At 44.0% G+C, this 22717-nt stretch overlaps 1 protein-coding gene and 1 long non-coding RNA gene across 3 annotated transcripts in view; one reads left to right on the top strand and one right to left on the bottom strand.

The window, feature by feature from the left end:
- Zfyve1 (zinc finger FYVE-type containing 1) overlaps positions 1–22717 on the bottom strand; it is a 60669-nt gene that overhangs the window by 14542 nt on the left and 23410 nt on the right. Inside the window, exons 3-4 of the mRNA XM_070030870.1 lie at positions 15006–15510; positions 6789–7003 (exon numbers count right to left, since the gene is read on the bottom strand). Of these exons, the coding sequence (XP_069886971.1) occupies positions 6789–7003; positions 15006–15510 (720 nt within the window). The remainder of the gene's footprint in view (positions 1–6788; positions 7004–15005; positions 15511–22717) is intronic.
- On the top strand, positions 28–22495 carry LOC138832614 (uncharacterized). Of its 2 annotated transcripts, XR_011373591.1 has the most exons (4): positions 28–273; positions 8530–8574; positions 16772–16845; positions 20928–22495. It is a non-coding gene; the product is annotated as an uncharacterized lncRNA (long non-coding RNA). The 2 variants fall into 2 exon arrangements; XR_011373590.1 differs by lacking the exon at positions 8530–8574.

The raw sequence follows: 22717 nt of genomic DNA, 5'->3' as shown, positions 1-22717 counted from the left end.
GGCAACAGTACGGATCCTTCTATTGTACCTATAAGGTTAACCCCAGTCATCAAGGGCTAGCAGTACAATTCCTGAATAAAAAATGACACTCTTCTATAATCAATGATGCTACCCCCAGACAAACTTAATTTCCAAATACTTAATAGGTGCCTTCTAATGTGATAGAATTGGAAAGTCAAGAGTTTCTACATCTGGTGATCAGAGGCTAAAGAATGTACTACAGAAACCTACATGAATTCAGCTTTAACACAATCTTCCCAATTATTCTGAACTGTAAGTACAGACAAGCACAGTTAATTCAATATTCCTTTCCCCTATAAGTCAATATTAATTCCCCTATTCAACTGGGCCTTGAGCATCTGCTTCCTTTCACCAAATTTACCTCTCAGCCCACTGGTATGTTTTGTGAGATGATGCTACTATAGATCCTGAGCAAAAGAGTGCAAAATGCCCCAGCTAGAAAAATGGTACCAAGCTGGATGTTAGTGGCTCACATCTGTAATCCTAGCTACTCAAGAGGCTGAGATCTGAGGATCACAGTTCAAAACCAGCCCAGGCAGAAAAGTCCATGAGACTTATCTCCAATAAACCATCAGAAAACCGGAAGTGGCGCTGTGGCTCAAGTGGAAGAGTGCTAGCCTTGAGCTGAAGAGCTGAGGGACAGAGCCCAGGCCCAGAGTTCAAGCCCATGACAAAAGAAAAGAAAAGAAAAATGGTACCAAGACTCAGGGACCACAGTGTGGCCAAATAACTGTGATCCTGTCAGCAAGGAAACCATTTTAGGCATACATGGGCAAACCACCAGAGCAAAAAGTGGCTCCAGTAACCACCCTCAACTCTTGTTTTCTTTCTCTTTCTCTCTCTCTTTCTTCTTTCTCTTTCTCTCTCATACACAGAGATATTCACTCTCTCTCATTCTCTCTCAAAATTCTCATTCTTTCTCATTAACCACATTTCCAGGTCCACACTTCCTATTTATTCAATAATAAACATGAAAAGAGACATATGGACTCTCTTCAATTTGACCTGCTGCATCAATCAGTTGGAACCTCAGAAATAAGATATAGTAAAAGGCCAGGTATGGTGGCAGACACCTTCAGCATTTAGGAGAAAGAGACAAGAGGAGCTCAAATCCAAATTCATTTTAACTAATTGCTTTTGGGCAGGGAAAAATTAGTGAGATCCTGATTCGAAAAATCCAAAGGTTGGAGATATACTTAGTAATGAGCACTTGCCTAGCATGTGCAAGACCTGAGTTTAATTCTTGGCACTATCAAAAACAAAACAAAAAACAGCCCCTTCCCTCGAAAAAAACCACAAAGAATATATTGTGAATATTTTCTTTTTTTTTTTTTTTTTTTTTTGGGGTCCAGTCGTGGGGCCTGAACTCTGGGCCTGGGCACTGTCCCTCAGCTCTTCAGCTCAAGGCTAGTGCTCTACCACTTGAGCCACAGCGCCACTTCCGGCTTCTTTCTTTTTGCTTATGTGGTGCTGAGGAATCGAACCCAGGGCCTTGAGCATGCAAGGCAAGCGCTCTACCACTGAGCCACCTTCCCAGCCCGGAATATTTTCTTTTTGAGGCAGACTATCACTATGTAGCTCCAGGCTGGCAATGAACTAGCAATCCTCCTGCCTCCATTTCCCAAGAGCTGGAATTACATACCCCAATACTGTTTTTTTAAATAAATAGCAAAGAATAATATAAATCATATTAGAACACACCCTGGGTTTCTCAAGGTGTTTATATGATGAGTTACCGAGGAACTGGGAAAAATAAAGTTATCAAGAGGATACACAGGAAACCAAATAAATTATCCTGACAAAAATCAAATATGCCCATTCCCACCCACATTCTCTTAGACTAAAAAAGATGCATGACTATTTATAAAAATAATAAATATAATAGTATGCATTAATAAAATAGTAAGTAGAGCATAGACATCCATTACCTTATACAATAATATAAACTAAAAACAATATAGACCTCAGACTTAATTTGGACAGCAAACTTGACCCATTGGCCTAATGAAAACTCTAAAGGCAGGTAGCTTTTTATGAGAGTGATAATCAGAGAATTAACCACTCCAAATTTAAAAGAGATTAGATACAAAACAACACAAACAAAAAGGCAAAAAACAATTGTGTGCGTGCATGTGCACATGCGTGCGCTAAGGTGTGCCAGTCCTGGGACTTAAACTTAGGGTTTGGGTGCTGTTGGTGAATTTTTGTCCTGAAGGCTAACACTCTACTACTTGAGCCACAGCTCTACTTCCAGCTTTTTTGGTACTAAAGATAACAGTCTCACAGACTTTCTTGCCCAAGCTGGCCTTGAACTATGCTCCTCAGATCTCAAGTCTCCTGAGTAGCTAGAGTTATAGCTGTGAGCCACCAGTGTCTAGCCCAATTTTTTCAAAGACCATGGCAAAAATTGCAAAACTGATACAATTTCTGGTGATAGCCCAAACCCTGTGCCTGAACAGATCACTCCTTCTCATAAACAGGAGTCCTACAATCCAGTCCAACACAGCCCCTCGCCTACCTCACAAAAATAGAAAACACCAGGTCTACAGGAAATTCTGCAGACACCAGTTACTAAGAATCAGCAGCAGACCAGCCAACCAGGCTCATTTTAATTGCAGAAAGCAAGCTTCCTGAGTGGTATCATATTGTAAGAATACAGTGTAACTGCTTTCCTTTAAAGTGCCTATAAACTGGGCTGGGATTAGATGTGCAAGACTCCCAAGGGGAAAAGCCCTGAGCAGTAATTGTAGCACTCAGTGTCCCTGATGTCTTTCCACACTGAGTTGGGTTCATTTAAAGAACTGGTCTATTGGCTTAATGATTCACAGTGACAGTATTTATAACTGTTGTGTGTCTTAGCATGGATTCAGCATCCTACAGAAATGGTCACAGTGAATCACCCAGGCCCAGAGTTCAAGCCCCATGACCGACAATAGCAACAACAAAAAACACACAAAAGAATGTTCACAGTGAAAACCATCTTCTACTTACAAGGACACACTCAGCCAACACCTCTAAGCACACATTAGACAGTGAAAGCCGGGGCTAGCAAGGTGGCTTAGTGGTAGAGTGCTTGCCTAGCATGCATGAAGCCCTGGGTTCGATTCCTCAGAACCACATAAACAGAAAAAGTGGGAAGTGACTCTATAGTAGAGTGCTAGCCTTGAGCAAAACAAGCTCAGGGACAGTGCCCAGGCCCTGAGTTCAAGCCCCATGACTGGCAAAAAATAAAACAGAGAGTGAAAGCCATCTTCTACTTTCAAGTACACACTCAGCCAACACCTCTGAAAACACATTAGCCTCAAATGCATTCAAGGAGCATACCATGAATAATATGATTTGCACAGTGTTTGAACACTTAACTATACACTAAAGCCTTTGTTTCTTAGGTATGCTCTCATAGAATCCATACCTCAGCCCTGTTAGGAACACTACTTTCCTTCTATAGTAAGGGAAAAGGGTGAGCCCTGATAGTTCACACCAGAAATCCTATCTATTCAGGAGGTTGAGATCTGAGGATTGTGGTTCAAAGCCAGCCTGGGCAGGAAAAAGTCCATGAGACTCCAAATAAGCACAAGAAAACCAGAAGTGGCGCTGTGGTTCAAAGTGATAGAATGTTAGCCTTGCATGAAAAATCTCAGGTACAGCACCCAGGCCCGGAGTTCAAGCCCCACAACCAACCAAATAAAAAAAAAAAAAAAAGGAAAAGGAAAAGGAAAAGGAGCAGGGTGCCAGTGGCTCATACCTGTAATCCTAACTACTCAAGAGGCTGAGCTGTAAGGACTGTGATTCAAAGCCATCCCAGGCAGGGAAAAAAAAAAATGAATGAGACTCTTTATCTACAATTAAAAAAAAAAAAAAAAAAAAAAGCCAGGTGCTGGTGGCTCACACCAGTAATCCTAACTACTTAGGAGGCTGAGATTTGAGGATCATGGTTTGAAGCCAGCCCAGGCAAGAAAGTCTCTGAGACTCGTATCTCCAGGTAAGCACCAAAAAAATGGAAGTAGAGCGAGGGCTCAAGTGGTAGAGCACTAGCCTTGAGGAAGAAAAAAAAAAGCTCAAATTCCAAAGCAGAAATTACCTCTTTCTAGTTATTTTTTCAATTTCAGAATTTTTTAGAAACTCTCACACAGGTAATAGCATATCTATCATCTCATAAATATTTGTTAAGCCGGGCGCTGGTGGCTCACGCCTGTAATCCTAGCTACTCAGGAGGCTGAGATCTGAGGATTGCGGTTCAAAGCCAGCCCGGGCAGGAAAGACCTTGAGACTCCTATCTCCAATAAACCACCAGAAAACCGGAAGTGGCGCTGTAGCTCAAGTGGTAGAGTGCTCGCCTTGAGCTGAAGAGCTGAGGGACAGCACTCAGGCCCAGAGTTCAAGCCCCACAACCGACAAAAAAATAAAATAAATAAATAAATAAATATTTGTTAATAATCTTCCTTTTAAATAAAGTCTCATGCCCAGTGCTGGTAGCTCATGCCTGTAATCCTTGCTACTCAAGAGGCTGAGATCTGAGGATCACAGTTCGAAGCTATCCTGAGCAGTAAAATCCATGAAACTCGTATCTCCAATTAACCACGGAAAACCAGAAATGGCTCTGTGGCTAAAAATGGTAGAGCACTAGATTTGAGTGTAAAAGCTCAGGAATAGGACTCATGCCCTGAGTTCAAGCACCACGACTGACAAAAAATGAAAAATAAAAATAGAGTCTCATGATCTTCCATCAGGAACAGTCTCTCTTATTTTATCTGCTGAGATGAAGTAGAGACTTCCAGACTATGAAAAGGAGCTCTGAAACAAAATTGTCAGGATTTATGTCTCCTGTCACTTACTAAATACAATCAGTTACTTCATTTCTCTGTGCCTCTGCTTTTCCATCTTCAAAATGACAATAGCAGCTTACTCACAGATGATATAAGAACTAAATAAATTAATCCATACATAATACTCTGCATTTTAGCAAGAAGCAATAATTATTGTTATTATGAGTCTATTCTTATTTTTGTCTTTGTAATTTCCTACTTATGATACCAATTTCCCATTTATACTGATAACAAAAAGTTTCCTTCTCATGGGAGGCATTGGTGGTTTATGCTTGTAATCCTAGCTGCTCAGAAGGCTGAGATCTAAGGATCATGGTTCAAAGCCAGCTCGGGCAGGAAAGTTCTTGAGATTATTCAGTAAGCAGGCTAGTGCTCTGCCACTTGAGCCACAGCTCCACTTCTAACTTTTTGGTGGTTAAATGGAGCTAAGAATCTCAGAGACTTTATTTTATTTTATTTTATTTTTTGGTCCGGTCGTGGGGCCTGAACTCTGGGCCTGGGTGCTGTCCCTCAGCTCTTCAGCTCAAGGCTAGCGCTCTACCACTTGAGTCACAGCGCCACTTCCGGCTTTTTTCTTTTTTGCTTATGTGGTGCTGAGGAATCGAACCCAGGGCCTCAAGCATGCAAGGTTAGCGCTATACCACTGAGCCACCTTCCCAGCCCTCTCAGAGAGTTTAAACCATAATCCTCACATCTCAGCCTTCTGAGTAGCTAGGATTACATGTGTGAGCCACTAGCGTTCTACACCAAATTTTTTTTTTTTTGAGTCCGGTTGTGGGGCCTGAACTCTGGGCCTGGGCACTGTCCCTCAGCTCTTCAGCTCAAGGCTAGCACTCTACCACTTGAGCCACAGTGCCACTTCCGGCTTTTTTCTTTTTGCTTATGTGGTGCTGAGGAATCGAACCCAGGGCCTCATGCATGCAAGGCAAGCACTCTACCACTGAGCCACCTTCCCAGCCCCTGCACCTAATTATTTTTTTTAAGGATGAAAAAAGGTTTTGTTTTGGTTTTTGTTCAGTGTGAGGCTTGAACTCAGGGCCTGTGCACTGTCCCTGAGCTCTTTTGCGCAAGGCTAGAACTTTACCACTTTGAGCTGCAGCCCCACTTCTGGTTTTGAGTGGTTAGTTGGAGATAAGAGTCTCATGGGGACTTTTCTGCCCAAAGCTGGTTTCAAACCACAATCCTCAGATCTCAGCCTCCTAAATAGCTAGGATCACAGGTGTGAGCCACCAGCACCGGCAAAAAAGCTGTTGTCTTGAGTAAGTTTAGATTAATATTATGATTTGAATATACGCCCCAAATTTCATGTTCTGGAAACTCAATTTGTAAATTTATAATGCTTGGAGGTAAGTTATGAGGGGTCTACCCTCAGGAATGAATTAGTCTACTCATGGATTAACAAGTTATCAATGAACAAGTATTGTTATAAAGCCTCAAAACACCTGCTCTACCATCACTGGTGATGCCCTCAACTACATAACAATACAGCAAGAAGGCTCTCACCAGATTCTGAGCAGATGCCAGCGCAATGCTGCCATCCAGCTTGCAGTCTTCAGAATGGTGAGCCAACCAAACCTCTATTCTTTTAAACTACTCAGTTTCAGGAATTTTGCTATAGCAACAGAAAATAGTCTAGGACAGGTAAGAAGAAAAATACATCAATATAAATAAAAGTATAAAGCATAAATGAACTTCAACCCAAAGTCAAGGACCGTACCAACTCCACCCAGAACAAACACTTTCTCCTATTACCCAAAAGGCTGGTGGTTTCTCCAAACGGAAGCTCATATCAACTGTTTTACTATGACTGAAGAGTCCTCTAGAGTCAAACTTCTGGAAATATGCTCTTCCTCTTCCATTGTCTACAAGAAAGCTGAGGACTACGTGTCCTCATTGCCCACAGGCACCCCATGAGCAGCACATGGGCAGGAGCCAACTCACCTTCAGGGCTTTGAAGATGACCCCCGGGTGCCGGGGAGATCGGGTAGTGTTATTCTCTAACAGCTGCTCCAAAGCCCGTCGAAGCCCAGAGAAGTCTGTGGGGGGGTTGTAAGTCCTCGTTCCCTTGTAGTGAATAGAACTAAAGGCTTCAGGGAAGCGGCCCAGCTTTCGGAACCTGTCCTGGATAAGTTTCTCCGGCACCTCTGAAGGGTGATCTGTACAGGCAGATACAGGCATGTGAGCAGTGAGTGACTGATTGCTCCTTTTAGCATAAAAAACAAACCTACTCCAGGGCTAGGATGCAGCTCAGTGGCAAGCACTTGCCTAGCAAGTGCATCATTCTGGGGCTCAATCCCCAGTATCAAAAAAAGACAAAAAAAAATTTAAAAACCAACTTATTCCGTATATGTAAAGCACACACACACACACACACACACACACACACACACACACACACACACACGCACGCACGCACGCACGCACGCACGCACGCACGCACGCACACACGCTATGTTAGCCTGGTCTGGAGAGGATCCAGTCAAGGGCATGGGTGTTTCATGATTTAGCACTGATTACATGGATGTGTTCAGGTTGTGAAAAATCCAACATGTCACATACTTGGGTATGATGCACATATTTCTGTATATATATATATATATATATATATATATATATATATATATATATATATATATATACATATACATATATATATAATATTTCAAGGAAGAATCTTTTCAAAAGTCTTCACTGTAAGAAAATCTAGTCAGGCCGGGCGCTGGTGGCTCACGCCTGTAATCCTAGCTACTCAGGAGGCTGAGATCTGAGGATCGCGGTTCAAAGCCAGCCCGGGCAGGAGAGACCGTGAGACTCCTATCTCCAATAAAAACACCAGAAAACCGGAGGTGGCGCTGTAGCTCAAGTGGTAGAGCGTTCGCTTTGAGCTGAAGAGCTGAGGGACAGCGCCCAGGCCGAGTTCAAGCCCCACGACCGACAAAAAAAAAGAAAATCTAGTCATGTCAAAGTATAAAATGAAAGTTATATGTGGCCTCAACTCCTCCTAATTACAGTTGCTATACAAGGGCAACTATAATTCAATGTTCTCCTTTTTTTCCTTTTTCTTTTTTTTTTTTGGAGAGGGGGTCGGTCATGGGGCTTGAACTTGGGGCCTGGGTGCTGTTCCTGAGCTTTTTCATTCGAGGCTAGTACTCTAGCACTTTGAGCCAGAGCACCACTTCTGGTTTTCTGGTAGTTAACTGGAGATAAGAGTTTCATGGAGCTGGCACCAGTGGCTCACACCTGTAATCCTAGCTACTCAGGAGGCTGAGATCAGAGGATCACAGTTGAAAGCTAGCCGGGGCAGGAACGTCTGTGAAACTCTATCTCCAATTAACCACCAGAAAACCAGAAGTGGCACTATGGCTCAAATGGTAGAGTGCTAGCCTTGAGCTGAAGAGCTGAGAGACAGTACTCAGGCCCAGAGTTCAAACCCCACAAAAACAACAAAAAAAGAGTTTCATGAATTTACTGGCATTGAACTGTGATCCTCAGATCACGGCCTCCTCCTGAATAGCTAGGGCAGCAGGCATGATCCAATTGCCTGGCCTAATGTTCACCCTTTCAAAGATGTTTTTCTACCACATTTACCAACACGTATATGCAACTTGTTTTGTTATTACTTAATATTCTGTGTCTTGTCCTTGATATGATATACTGAGACATTTCTTATTTTTTTTAACAGCTCAGATAGTTCTATACACTGTGAACGCATTAAGCTTGTCATTTGGTAAGCATTTAGAATTCTATACCATGAGACTTCTGATCTTCTATGATGAAGCTGGGGCACACGGCCAAATAGACGTTATTAGCTTGCCTGCTATCTCAGCAGTAGTCTAGAACAGTGGACTGCTGTAGGACAGATGGGTCAAGAAATGTTTTGGAGTGTGAGTGGCTCCTGACTGTAATGCTAGCTCCGGGGGAGACTGAGGTCAGAGATTTGCAGTTCAGGGCTAGCCCAGGTAGACAAATCCATGAGACTTATCTCTCATTAATCAGCAGACCGCCAGCATCAATCTTGAGTAAAAAAGCCCAGCTAGATTGGGAGACCCTGAATTCAAGCCCAGGTACTAGCAAATAATCTTTACCTTTAGAGCTGTAAAGGTTGGAAGGATTTTATTTTAATTTACATTAATATTTTCATGGAAATCACTCCAACTAATATTGAAGGCTACTTCAAATTTTGTTTTTAGTAGCATTTGTTTGGTTTTGTAGTGGCATGGATAGAACTCAGGGTCTCATGCATGACAGACAAATGCTTCTACCACTGAACTGTATCTGACTAGCTCAAATTTAAAAGAATAGTCATTAGCAGGGCAATAGTAGCTCATGCCTATAATACTAGCTACTTAGGAGGCTAACATCTAAGGATCACAGTATGAAGGCAAGAAAGCCTGTGAGATGTTTATTAACCACCAAAAAAAATCCAGAAGTGGAGCTGTGGCTCAAGTGGTAGAGTACTAGCCTTGAGCAAAAAACTTAGGGACAGCAAGTACCCAAGCTGAGTTCAAGCCCCAGGAGGGAGGGAGGGAGGGAGGGAGGGAAGGAGGGAGAGAGGAAGGAAGGAAGTTATGGGGGGGAGGGAGAAAGGAAGAAAGGGAGGGAGAGAGGGAAGAAGGAAGGTCGTTAAAGAGAAGTGGCTATAATTCAGCAGCTATACTCATCTCATGTTGCACTTTAAGAAGTAGCCCTGAGGGGCTGGGAAGGTGGCTCAGTGGTAGAGCGCTTGCCTTGCATGCATGAGGCCCTGGGTTCGATTCCTCAGCACCACATAAGCAAAAAAGAAAAAAAGCTGGAAGTGGTGCTGTGGCTCAAGTGGTAGAGCGCTAGCCTTGAGCTGAGGAGCTGAGGGACAGCGCTCAGGCCCAGAGTTCAGGCCCCAGGACAGGACCCCCCCCCAAAAAAAAGAAGTAGCTCTGAAAGAGAGTAACAATGCTCAATAGGAAATGTACTCATTACCTTACTCATGTAACTGTAACCCCTCTGTACAGTATCTTTACAATAAAAATATATACTAATAAAGAAAGAAGTAGCTCTGGTGGGGGGAGGGAAAGTGGGAGAAAATTGAGGGAAGGGGTAACAAGTTTGACAAGAAATGTACTTACTACCTTACTTATGTAACTGTAACCCCTCTTTACATCACTTGACAATAAAAAATAAAAAAAAGGTAGCAGCTCTGGGAGTTACAGACTTTTCAGGAGCACATTTCTGCTACCTTCATTTCCTCCCACTATCTCATAGCTTTTTCCCTTAACAGGTAGTTACTGCTCACAAATGACCTAGCTCTGCTCATGTAAAACAGAAATACAAATGGAACATCTCTAAATCTGAATACCCAAAATGTTTCAAATTCTGAAACTTTTGACCATAAGATCACAGAGCATTTTAGATTTCACATTTTCAATTTAAGGATGTTCCACCAATGAATTCTGGTCCCAAAAATTTGGGATAGGGGATCCTCAACCTGTAATTCATTTTCCTACCAAACTACCTAGTAATCCTCTATCCAGAAAGGCAAAATTAACCAGAAATTCCATGAGACAAAGAAAGTCTAATTATCAACTTGCCCACAATTCTAGCACCCTCCAAACCCTACATTTGTAAAATATGGCTTCCCTGATTCCATCCTAAGGTTAAAGGAAGCCACAATGGAATTCTAGAAAAAGCTCTGAATTCAAGACCTTTTGGACTATAATCTGGATCCCAGTTTTGCTAGAACTTCCTTGTATACAAAATCTAAGAAACTCCTAGAAGCATGGCTCAAGTGGCGGTGTCCATCTAGCAACACCAAGGGGCCATGAGTTCAACCTCAGTGCCAGAAAAAAAGAAAAGAAGAAAAGAAAACCTTGGGTGCCACAGCTATTCAGAAGGCTAAAATCTAAGAACCAACGTTTGGGGGTTTTTTTTGTTTTGTTTTGTTTTTCTTCAGTTGTGGGGCCTGAAGTCTGGACCTGGGTACTGTCCCTCGGCTCTTCAGCTCAAGGCTAGTGCTCTACCACTTGAGCCACAGCACCACTTTCAATTTTTGTTTATGTGGTGCTGAGGAATCGAAGCCAGGGCCTCATGCATGCAAGGCAAGCAATCTACCACTGAGCCACCTTCCCAGCCCCTAAGAACCAAAGTTTGAAGCAAGTCTGGACAGGAATATCCATGAGACTCTTATCTCCGATTAACCACCAAAAAGCTGGAAGTGAAGCAAAATGCTAAGGAATAGTATCAAGCCAAGGTCAAGCCACAGGACTGGCAAAAATTAAAATTAAAACACCTCACATAGAGTACATGGTACGGTGTAAATTTTTGAGGACCTGGCTCTTTCAAACTCCTAAAATGAAGATCCAAAATTGCAGGCAAGGCTGATCACAGGAGGTCAGCACTGCCCACATCTCCTCTCCTTCTCAGGAAGGAAGGAGTCCATTCCTCCATTCTGGAAGGTCATGAGTCATTGAGACCATCATCATCCACTGGACAGAACCACCTCTGTGATGGCCCATGGCCCAATCTGTCCACTTCCCTCCTCCATTGCCCTCCTACTGTCTCTATCCTGACAGTTCTGAATTCTTCTCACCTGAATACTACAAGAACCTCTTGACAAGCTTCCCCAACTGCAGGCTGGTACTGAGGGAGATTTTTGAAGTACAGATGGATAGTGTAAGTCTCTTTCAGAGGCTTCTGAGTATCTTTACCATTTCATCCTATACATGCAAGTTATGCTTTGGACACACACTCTTTTAGTGTCAAACATTCCTCCAGGCTCTTCAGATACAGCAGTGAATAACTCAGGCCATGTTTCTACCCTTGTGCTGTTTCCATTCTAATAAAAAAGACCAACAGCAAATACACAGCATCTGTAATGATTTCACACTTGATAGGAGCCAAAGAACAGGAAGACATGATGAGAGTGTAAGTAAGGTGTATTAGGGGCAGTTGGGAAAAGCACTGTAGGGATAAAAGTTGAGTTGAATCTAAGATGTAGGCCAGCCTGGGCTCAGGGGCCTGGCAGACAGAGCACACGTGCAAAGATGGAAGTAAAAGTGGCAATGCTTGAAAGCACAGACACACATAGGGTGAGGACACATAATGAGGAGATTGGTCTATACTCTATAGATGCTAGGTGGAAAAGGCATGCAGGCATACTACAGGATGAAGCTAGAATGCAGGAAGCTCTTCCGGAATCACTTGCAGTTTCCAGAACACAAGTTACTGTATGAATCCAGCTGGGTTTGTGATTCCCAGAACATCAACCTCCCTCCTTTATTTAGCAGGGGCACATGGCCTCCTTCTCTTTCTGAGATCTCTACTCAGGTGCAGAACCCTCTGTACTCCCATAGTCCCTAGCAGTATCTGCTGAACAGAGCAGTGCTTGGTCTCCCTAATTAGGCTGTGAGCCTTTCAATGATGGGGATTTGGTCCTTAGCTCTGTGTCCAGTGTCTCTGCTAAATGAATGAAAGGGTGAATGATATAACTGTTTTAGGGGCCATACTGATACCCTGACCCAACACTGATGTTGCATTTGTTCCCTCAGATTCCTATTTAGTGACCATCTTGCTCTCTAGTTCCCTGAGAACATGAAAACAGTAAGAATTCACACACACACACACACACACACACACACACTCTCTCTCTCTCTCTCTCTCTCTCACCTGTTGATGTGGATAAATTGTCCATAGTCCTGACTAAAGTTGACTCTTTTTCCAGTAAATCACTCCAATTCTTCCTACATCTCCTCCCCTTTTTGTTTTTGTTTTTTTGTTGCTGCTCCTAGGGCTGAAACTCAGGGCCTGGGCACTGTCCCTGAGCTTCTTAAGCTTAAGGCTAGTGCTCTACTACTTGTGCTATAGCTACACTTCTAGCTTTTTGGCGGTTTACTGGAGAAAAGTTTATTTGGTAGTTTACTGGACTTTCCTGCCAGGGCTGGTTTGAACTACAATCCTCCTATCTTAGCTTCCTGAGTAAGTACAATTAAAATGTGAGCCATGGGTGCCTAACCCTACTTTCTTTTCTTCCTTTTTTTTGGTCGGTTGTGGGGCCTGAACTCTGGGCCTGGGCACTAGCCCTCAGTCAGTTCTTCAGCTCAAGGCTAGCGCTCTACCACTTAAGCCACAGTGCCACTCCAGCTTTTTTTGCTTATGTGGTGCTGAGGAATCAAACCCAGGGCCTCATGTATGCAAGGCAAGCACTCTACCACTGAGCCACTTTCCCAACTCTTTTTTTTTTTTTAAACAGTGCTGGGACTGCATATAAGGCCTTACACGTGTTAAGTACCTGCTCTCTTTCTTGCATTTGCCTTATCAATACACCAAAACCTGTAATATCTCTATTTTAAACTTTGAAATTATACTTCAGTGTCCAGCCGCCACTACACTGCTCTCCTCCCCTTGCTAGAACCCTTGTAAAGAGTTCAGTATACTCACATCCTTAATTCTCCTTTAAAAGAAAAAATTAGGGGAAAAAAAAGGAAGTGGTGACATTGACCAAGAAACATGGTACACATTACCTGACTTACAGAATTGTAAGCCTTTTGCAAAACTATTTAATAACACTAAAAAATGCAGACACAAAAAGACAAGGTCTCAACTGAAACTGCTTTGTACAATTAAGTATTTTTTTAATATTTCTTAAAAACTTAAATAAGCCTGGCACCAGTGGCTCACACCTGTAATCCTAGCTACTCAGGAGGCTGAGATCTGAGGATCCCGGTTCATAGCCAGCCCAGGCAGGAAAGACCATGAGACTCCTATCTCCAATAAACCACTAGAAAACCGGAAGTGGTGCTGTAGCTCAAGTGGTAGAGCACTCTCCTTGAGATGAAGAACTGAGGGAGCACTCAGGCCCAGAGTTCAAGCCCCATGACTGACAAAAACAAAACAAAAAACCTTAAATAATAGCCAGGCACCAGTGCCTCATACTTAGATACTCAGAAGGTAGAGATCTGAGGATTTTAGTTTGAAGCCAATCCAGGTAGAAAAGTCCAAAGTCCACGAGACGCTTACCTCCAATGAACCAGCAGCTGTGGTTCAAGTGGTAGAACATTAGCATGAGCAAAACAACTAAGGTATAGTAACCCTGGCCCTGAGTTCAAAGCCCAGTACCAAAATAAATGAAGGGAAGAAAAGGAGGGACAAGGAAGGGAAGGAGGTAGCTGGCTCTATGAGGTACAGGCTAGCCTCAAGATCATAATTCTCCAGTCTCAGTATCCCAAACTAGACTATAGGTGTGAGTCATATGTCCAGTTCACCTATTCTTTCTTCATCTCATTCTAGTCAAGCTTTCAACCCTAATTCTGTGTTGCCAGAACCAGTTTGTTTGAGTGAGAGGTACTTCTGTTTTGTTTTTTGATCTTGGGGCTTGAACTCTGGGCCTGGGGGCTGTCCCTCAGCTCTTCAGCTCAAGGCTAGTGTTATACCACTTGAGCCACAGCGCCACTTCCTGTCATTAATTGGAGATAAGAGTCTCACAGACTTTTCCTGCCCGAACTAGCCTTGAACCATGATCCTCAGATCTCAGCCTCCTGAGTAGCTGGGATTACAGGTGTGAGCCACTGGTGGCCAGTGTTTTTTTTTTGCTTTGTTTTGTTTTTTGGTTGGTCATGGGCTTGAACTCAGATCCTGGGCACTGTCCTTGAGCTTTTGTGCGCAAGGATAATGCTCTACCCCATTGAGTCAATAGCTCCCCTTCTGGTTTTCTTTTTTTCTTTTTTCTTTTTTTGTCATGGGGCTTGAACTCTGGGCTTGGGCTCTGGGCTTGGGCGCTGTTCTTGTGCTCTTCAGCTCAAGGCGAGCGCTCTACTACTTGAGCCACAGCACCACTTCTGGTTTTCTAGCGATTTATTGGAGATAAGAGTCTCACGAACTTTCCTGCGCAGGCTGGCTTTGAACCGCGATCCTCAGATCTCAGCCCCCTGAGTAGCTAGGATTACAGGCGTGAGCCACCGGCACCCGGCTCCGTTCTGGTTTTCTGATGGTTAATTGGAGATAAGTCTCAAAAACTCTCCTACCCGGGCTGGCTTCAAACCGTGATGCTCAGATCTCAGTCTCCTGAGTAGCCAGAGTTATAGGCATGAGCTACAAGCACCTGGCCTCAGCCAGGTTGTCACTGCCTCTCATAGCCATCTCCTTGTACCCAGAAGGGGTACTCTGGGACCCTGTGCCCTGTTTACTCACCAGAGCCCAGTAGTTGAGTGTGTACAGTCTCATGGAAAATAATAACTGCAGGGCCCAGGGTGGATAAGGGGACATCTAGGCCACAGCGGGCAGTGGTAGCTTTAAGCTCCTTGGTGAAGTGTTTTAGATAAGCTTCTGAGGCATCCCCAAGGAATTTGAAGAGGTCATTATGTAGCCGGTCTGCATGAGTTCGATAGATGACCAGGTCTGAGATGGCCAGAACCTTGAGCAGCAGCCGTGTTCGCTGGCTGAGATTCACCGTGGCCCCCAACAGCCCTTCTGTGTCTATCACTGCTACTTTGTGCACTGGGTCATAGGCAGCCCACACTCCCACTGTGCAGGACTCCTGGGCAGGAGAAGTTTTGAAGACTTCACGGCCATAGAAGAAAGTGTGGTTGAGGGTATGAGACTTTCCATCACCAGTATTTCCAAAAATGGAAACCACCTTCAGATGTTGATCAGGTTTACAGTCCAATTTCCTAATAAAGTCCTCTTCGTTTGTTACCTTCAAAAAACAAAAACAAAAAACAGAAAAGGCAATGAAACCTGCAAACTAAAAAACCAGAAACACCTACAAGAAGGATGAGTGCTTCCCAAAGTCAGGGTCTATGACTGACCAGGCAGGATGGGAAGGAGACAGACTAGTCTCAGAACAAGGCTCCACCACACTTTCTACCCTCAGGAGATTGCTTACCTGATCTCTGGAGCCTCTGAGCCTCAGGCAGTGCAGGAACTCAGTGGTCACAAAAGAACCAAAGCTATAAAACTTTTTAAGACACAGAGCCAGGCACTGGTGGCTCCTGCCTGTAATCCTAACTACTTAGAAGACTGAGTTGTGAGGATCCTGGCTCAAAGCCAGGAAAGTTTTTGAGACTCTTATCTCCAAATAATCAACAAAAAGCTGGAATTGGAGCTGTGGCTCAAGTGGTAGAGCACTAGCCTTGAGCAAAAAACAAGGAGAGCACTTAGATCCTGAGTTTAAACCCCAGTATCACCACAAAGAAAAGGGGGGGGGCTGGGAGGGTGGCTCAGTGGTAGAGCGCTTGCCTTGCATGCCTGAGGCCCTGGGTTCAATTCCCCAGCACCACATAAGCAAAAAGAAAAAAGCTGGAAGTGGTAGAACGCTAGTCTTGAGCTGAAGAGCTGAGGGACAGTGCCCAGGCCCAGAGTTCAGGCCCCACGACCGAACCCCCCCAAAAAAGGGGGGGTGTCTGGAGGTAAAGCACAACTGGTACAGTGCCTGCCTTATAACTAGGTAAGAGACCTTAAGCTCAATCCCCACTACCATCAAAAAAAATCAGGAATTTCAAGCCAGGCACCAGTAGCTCATGCCTGTAACACTAACTACACAGGAGGCTGAGATCTGAGGATGACAGTTCAAACCCAGCCCAGGCAGGAAAGTCTATGAGACTCCAATAAAGTATATAGAAAAAGGTGGAAAAAAGCCAAGAGTAGCAATGTGGCTCAAGTGGTAGAGTGCTGGCCTTGAGCACAGAAAGGCTCAGGGATAGAACTCAGAGACCCTGAGTTCAAGCCCCAGGACTGGCAAAAAAAAAAAAGCAAATTGAAATAGTTGGTGGAAAAGGTTCGTTTGTGTGTATAGGGGGAGGGGTACTGCTAATACTTGAACCACACATTCAGCCTCCTTTGCTTCAGTTATTTTTCAGGTATTATCCAGTGTTTTTGTCAGGGCTAGTCTGAGACCATAATCCTGCACTATTATACACAGTCTGTTTGTTGAGACAGAGCCTTACTTTTCTTCCTAGACTGCTTCAAATCTTGATTCTCCTATCTCTATCTCCTAAGTAGCTGATGGTACAGATAAAGGCCACTACTCTAGGTGAGTTCATTTCTTTTTAGGGCTAAATAATATTTAGTTTATAGATCATAGTTGTTTTGTACTCATGACTCAATAAACATTTAGTTGTATTCACTTTTGGCTGCGTGGATAGAGCTGCTGTTCATATCCATGTACATGCAGGTTTTGTGTGAATGTGTGAATGTGTCCTTTTAGTTCTGTTGGGTGTACACATAGAATACAATTACTGAAGCATATGATAACCCCATGTAGAAAATTTTCTTTGTTCTTTTTTCTTTTTTCTATGTCAGTCCTGGGGCTTGAACTCAGGCCTAGGGACGTCCCTGAGCTCCTTTGCTCAAAGCTAGCTCTTTACCACTTGAGTCACAGCTCCACTTCTAGTTTTTTTGGTGTTTAACTGGAGATAAGAGTCTCATAAGCCAGGTGCCAGTGGCTCATGCCTGTAATCCTAACTACTCAGAAGGCTGAGATCTGAGGATTGCAGTTCAAAGGCAGCCCAAGCAGGACGGTCCATGAGACTCTTATCTCCAATAAACCACCAGAAAACCAGAAGTGGCACTGAGGCTCAAGTGATAGAACACTAGCCTTGAGCTAAAGAGCTGAGGGACAGTGCCCAGGCCTCAGAGTTCAAGTCCCATAACCAACAAGAAAATAAATACATAAAAGAGTCTCACAGACTTTCCTGTGCTTCAAACTTTGGTCCTCAGATCTCAGATTCCTAAATAACTATCAGCACCTTATAACAAAATTTCTTTTTTCTTCTTTTTTCATTTTTGAGACAGAGAGTTTTTTTTGTTTTTTTTGCTGGTTGTGGGGCCTGAACTCTGGGTCTGGGTGTTGTCCCTCAGCTTTCAGCTCAAGGCTAGCACTCTACCACTTGAGCCACAGTGCCACTTCTGGTTTTCTGGTTTCTGCTTATATGGTGCTGAGGAATTGAACCCAGGGCCTCATGCATGCAAGGCAAGCACTCTACCACTGAGCCACCTTCCCAGCCTGAGACAGAGGTTTTTCTAGGCAGCCTAGTCTCTGAACTCTCAACTCTACTGTTTTAGCTTCCAGTAGCCAGGATTGTAGGTGTATGCTGCTATGCTTAGTTTGGCTACTTTTTTTTTTTCCAGCTAAACTATTTTTTTTGAGGAAGTTCCAGACCACACTCTATATTCTGCCATTTTACATTTCCATGATTTTGCCGTTTCTCTATATCCTTGCAAACACTTGTTACTGTCTTTCTGATCATAAGATGATCTAGTAAAGATAAAGTGATAGTTATTGTGGTGTTGACTTTGCTTTTCTCTAGTGAAAAATGATACTAAACATTTTTTCATGTGTTTATTGGCCCTTTATACATTTTCTCTGGGAAAAGATCTATTCAAATTTTTTTTTTTTTTAACCAGTCCTGGGACTTGAACTCAGGGCCTAGGCGCTAACCCTGAGCTTTGGTACCACATGAGCCACAGCTCCACTTCCAGCTTTTATTATTAAATGTCTCCCATGCTTTCCTTCCAGGGCTGGCGTGAGCAACCATCCTCAGATCTTAGCCTCCTGAGTGACCAACATTACAGCTATCAGCCACAGCAGACATCTAGCTTCTTTGCTTGTTTTTTAGTTGGGTTGTTTGTCCGCTGAGTTGGGAAGGTTTGTGGTTAGTTGTAGGAGTTCTAGTACCCTGACACTAGCCCCTTGCCACACACACACGTGTGTGTATGTGTGTGTGTGTGTGTGTGTGCGCGCGCGCACGTGCGCACGCACGCTTTCTTTTATTCTGTGGATTCCCTTTTCACTATCCTCATGGTGTTCTTTGCAGCACAAATTTTGAAGTTTTTATCAGCTCTAACATTTCTTTTTTCCATTAGAAAAATTCAGGTCAAGCAAGGTGCTGGTGGCTCATGCCTGTAATTCTAGCTATCCAGGAGACTAAGATCTGAGGATTACGGTTCTAAGCCAGCCCAGGCAGGAATGACTGTGAAACGCTTTTTTTTTTTTTTTTTTGGCCAGTCAGGCTTGAACAAGCCTGGGCGCTGTCCCTGAGCTCTTCAGCTCAAGGCTAGCACACTATCACTTAAGCCACATGCCACTTCTAGTATTCTGGTGGTTTATTGGAGATAAAGAGTGTCATGGTGGGGGGGGTGGGGAGAGGATGAGATGGGAAGGGGAAACAAAGGAGGAGGCTACAATGCTTGATAAGAAATGTACTCATTATCTTGCCCATGTAATTGTAACCCCTCTGTACAGTATTTTCACAATTTTTTTTTAAAAAAGAGATTTATGGACTTTCCTGCCCAGGCTGGCGTTGAACTGTGATCAACAGACCAGAGTCTTCTGAGTAGCTAGGATTACAGGCGTGAGCCACCAGCACTCAGCCACTGTGAAATGTTATCTCCACTAAACAACCAAGAGCTGGGCGCCGGTGGCTCACGCCTGTAATCCTAGCTACTCAGGAGGCTGAGATCTGAGAATCGCGGTTCAAAGCCAGCCCGGGCAGGAAAGACCGTGAGACTCCTATCTCCAATAAACCACTAGAAAACTGGAAGTGGCGCTGTAGCTCAAGTGGTAGAGCGCTCGCCTTGAGCTGAAGAGCTGAGGGACAGCGCCCAGGCCCAGAGTTCAAGCCCCATGACCGACAAAAAAAAAAAAAAAAAAAACAACCAAGAAAAATCTAGAAGTGGAGCTGTGGCTTAAGTAGTAGAGTGCTAGCCTTGAGCAAAAGGACAGTGCCCACGCCCAGAGTTCAAGCCCTGGAACCAGCATCAAAAAAAAAAAAAAAGATAGAAGGCTGGGATTATGGCTTAGTGGTAGAGTGCTTGCCTAGCATGTATGAGGCCCTGGGCTCGATTCCTTGGTGTCACATAATAAATAAATAAATAAAATTAATTGAGGGGCTGGGAAGGTGGCTCAGTGGTAGAGTGCTTGCCTTGCATACATGAGGTGCTGGGTTAGATTCCTCAGCACCCCATAAGCAGAAAAAGCCAGAAGTGGGGCTGACGCTCAAGTGGTAGAGTGCTAGCTTTCAGCTGAAGCGATGAGGGACAGCGCCCAGACCCAGAGTTCAGGCCCCAAGACAGACCAAAAAAAAAAAAAAAAAAACTGAGCCAGGCCCTGATGGCTCAATGATCTGAGGATCATAGTTCAAAGCCAGCCCGGGCAGGAAAGTCTTATCTCCAATAAACCACCAGAAAACTGGAAGTAACACTGTGGCTCAAGTGGTAGAGCACTAGCCTTGAGCTCAGGGACAGTGCCCAGGCCCAGATTCAAGCCCCAGTACTGGCACCAAAAAAAGAGAGAGAGAAAAGAAAAATACTACGAAATACTATTTGCTTTAACACTGTGAGGTGGAAGCAGGAATTAAGTACTGATACATGCTGCAATATAGACAGACTGTGAAAATATAAATATGTGAAAAAAGCCAGAAACAAATGACCACATAGTAGATACTTCAATTGGCATAATGTTTAGAACCAGCCAATTTATAAAGCAGAAAGTAGATTAGTGGTTGCCGGAGGCAGGGGGCAGAAAAAAATACAAAGGAGCTGCTAATTGAGTGCATGGTCTCTATTTGGGGTGATGGAAAATGTTGTGAATTACATAATGGTATAGATTGCTTAACTTTATAAATATACCAAAAATGTCTAAATGTGTACTTTATTTTTTTTTTTTTGGGGGGTCCGGTTGTGGGGCCTGAACTCTGGGCCTGGGCACTATCCCTCAGCTCTCAAGGGTAGTGCTCTACCACTTGAGCCACAGCGCCACTTCCGGCTTTTTTCTTTTTGCTTATGTGGTGCTGAGGAATAGAACCCAGGGTCTCAGGCATGCAAGGCAAGCGCTCTACCACTGAGCCACCTTCCCAGCCCCTATACTTTATTTTTAATCTACTATAATTCTAGGAATTTTGATGTCAATGAGAATACCAACAATTTACTAAATGCCACCACAATACCAGGTCCTTCACTAAATCCAGTAGCCCAGGACTTGTCTATCTTATCTTCACATGCACAGCACTTAGAAGACACCCGGTGGGCAGTTTAGTATCTAGTGAAGGAATGAATGAATGACCAACACTTTACTATCAACTTTAATCACTTTCCCCCCATATGTTTTTTCTACAGGACTGAACACAGCAGCATTTGATAACCCAGCAGATAACTCTTGAGAAGTTGACACAGAATAGGCCATTTTGGACCTGTGTCATGCAGCCAGGCATGTTCCAAGTTGCTAAGTATCAAGCAAGAGACATACAAAGGCTCCACAAACCTCTCCCAACAGAGTCAGCTAAGGTCAAGGTGGCCAGCTGGAAAGCCTTCTACCTCCAACCGTCAGGGGCAGGGAAGACAAGGCCTGGGGATTGTCTACAGGAAAATCTACTCTGTCAACAATCCTTTCACCACCCAACAGCAACTGCTAGCCAGAATACCTCTAAATGGGCACCTGAAAAGGGACATGTGGGAGCCTAAGGACAGAACTCAGTGTCTCTGGATTCACAATAAGTACTCACAACACATGACATAGATAAATTACCTCATCTGTTAGCAGCTAGGATTTTACTTGGGATGTGTTAAGTACACCTGTGCCTGTGTGGGGCATATGTATCTGAGCCCACTGAAAGAACGCTGAGAGAAAGAGCTCATGAGGAGTCCTAGGCAGGTTTTTCTTCTGATGAGTCAAGGGTCATCATTTTATACGTACTAATAGCATGAACTGAAGATATCGTTCCCTCCCCAGGCTGGACATTCATTAAACCATCAGATAAAGAGAAAGTGCCAGGCAAACTGAAACCAGGCCTTGTTTTTCTTCCTACTGCCTTTCACCTTAGCTTTATTCCCTATAATAGTACTAAACACACCCCTAACCTGTGGGCATTTTCCCCTGAGCTAGAAAGCAGTGAACTGCCTTCACAGAGCTGGTAGAAAGACTGGTTTCAAAGGCACAAAACCTGCTAGAATGTAATTAGTTTGGCTCAAGGAGAATGTGATGGCTTCTTTGCTTAATTGGAAGAACACAATAAGGACACAGGGTTTTGGTGCACCTCGGTCTCTGAGGACTGGCACAGAAAGGCTTTTGCTACAGGGCAGAAAACAGGCCAGTTACCCATAGGCTCTGAGAAGCAAGGATACAGAGAAGGATGCCCACCAGAGTGCTGCCAGTCAGAAGCTGAGGCAGCTCTGTGGCCAAGGCCCCTCTCACCTCCCCAATCCACACCCCTCCTCCCTCAACCCCACCAGTGTCCTTTCTAGGCTTCACATCCCTGAGCACAAAATTCCCATGACCTTTACAGTATAGCAAAATTGAAAGGAAAAAAAAAAAGGAAGAAAGAACAGAATGACTGGCTTTTAGTCTGGAGAGGTAAAGATAAAGAAAAGATAAGAAGATTCTTTTTGAAGAAGGAAGAGGCCACAGCAGGGTCAAAGCTCCAACTCTACTTGTTCTTCCTGTTTGCAATCAACTACCCCCCAGCCTCATCCCCATGCTTCATTCCAGGAAAAGACTAAGCTCCTGACTGAGGCTTGCCAGCAGCCACCCCACCCAATTCTACAACAGGTCTGAAATAGTCCTTGGCCTGACACAACAGCAAACACCAAAGCCACTCCTCCCCAATTTCTGCCTTCCCTCTTCCCAGAACTTGCTAGATTCTTAAGACCTGGAATAAATCAGAAACCCTGGCCTTGGAAAAGTTATTTTCACTACTGAAGCCTTGGGGAGGTAAGGTAATAACCAAATGTACAAGCCTTAGGGATTCTGAGGACTAAATGAGACCAAGAGTATAAAAAGCTGAGCACAAGGCATGGCGGACAGTAAGTGCAAACAGGAGCCATTATCTGAAAGGACAACCCCCTGGGAAAACACCCAGTTGCGGAGTGTGCAGTCAGTGGCAAAGACAGCCAGGCTTGCACCTGCTTGT

This window comes from Dipodomys merriami, unplaced genomic scaffold, assembly GCF_024711535.1.
Source record: "Dipodomys merriami isolate MVZ:Mamm:240054 unplaced genomic scaffold, mDipMer1.0.p SCAF_1, whole genome shotgun sequence".
NCBI lineage: Eukaryota > Metazoa > Chordata > Mammalia > Rodentia > Heteromyidae > Dipodomys > Dipodomys merriami.
The sequence above is the reverse complement of the archived record's forward strand: the minus strand, read 5'-3'. Positions and strand labels throughout refer to the sequence as shown.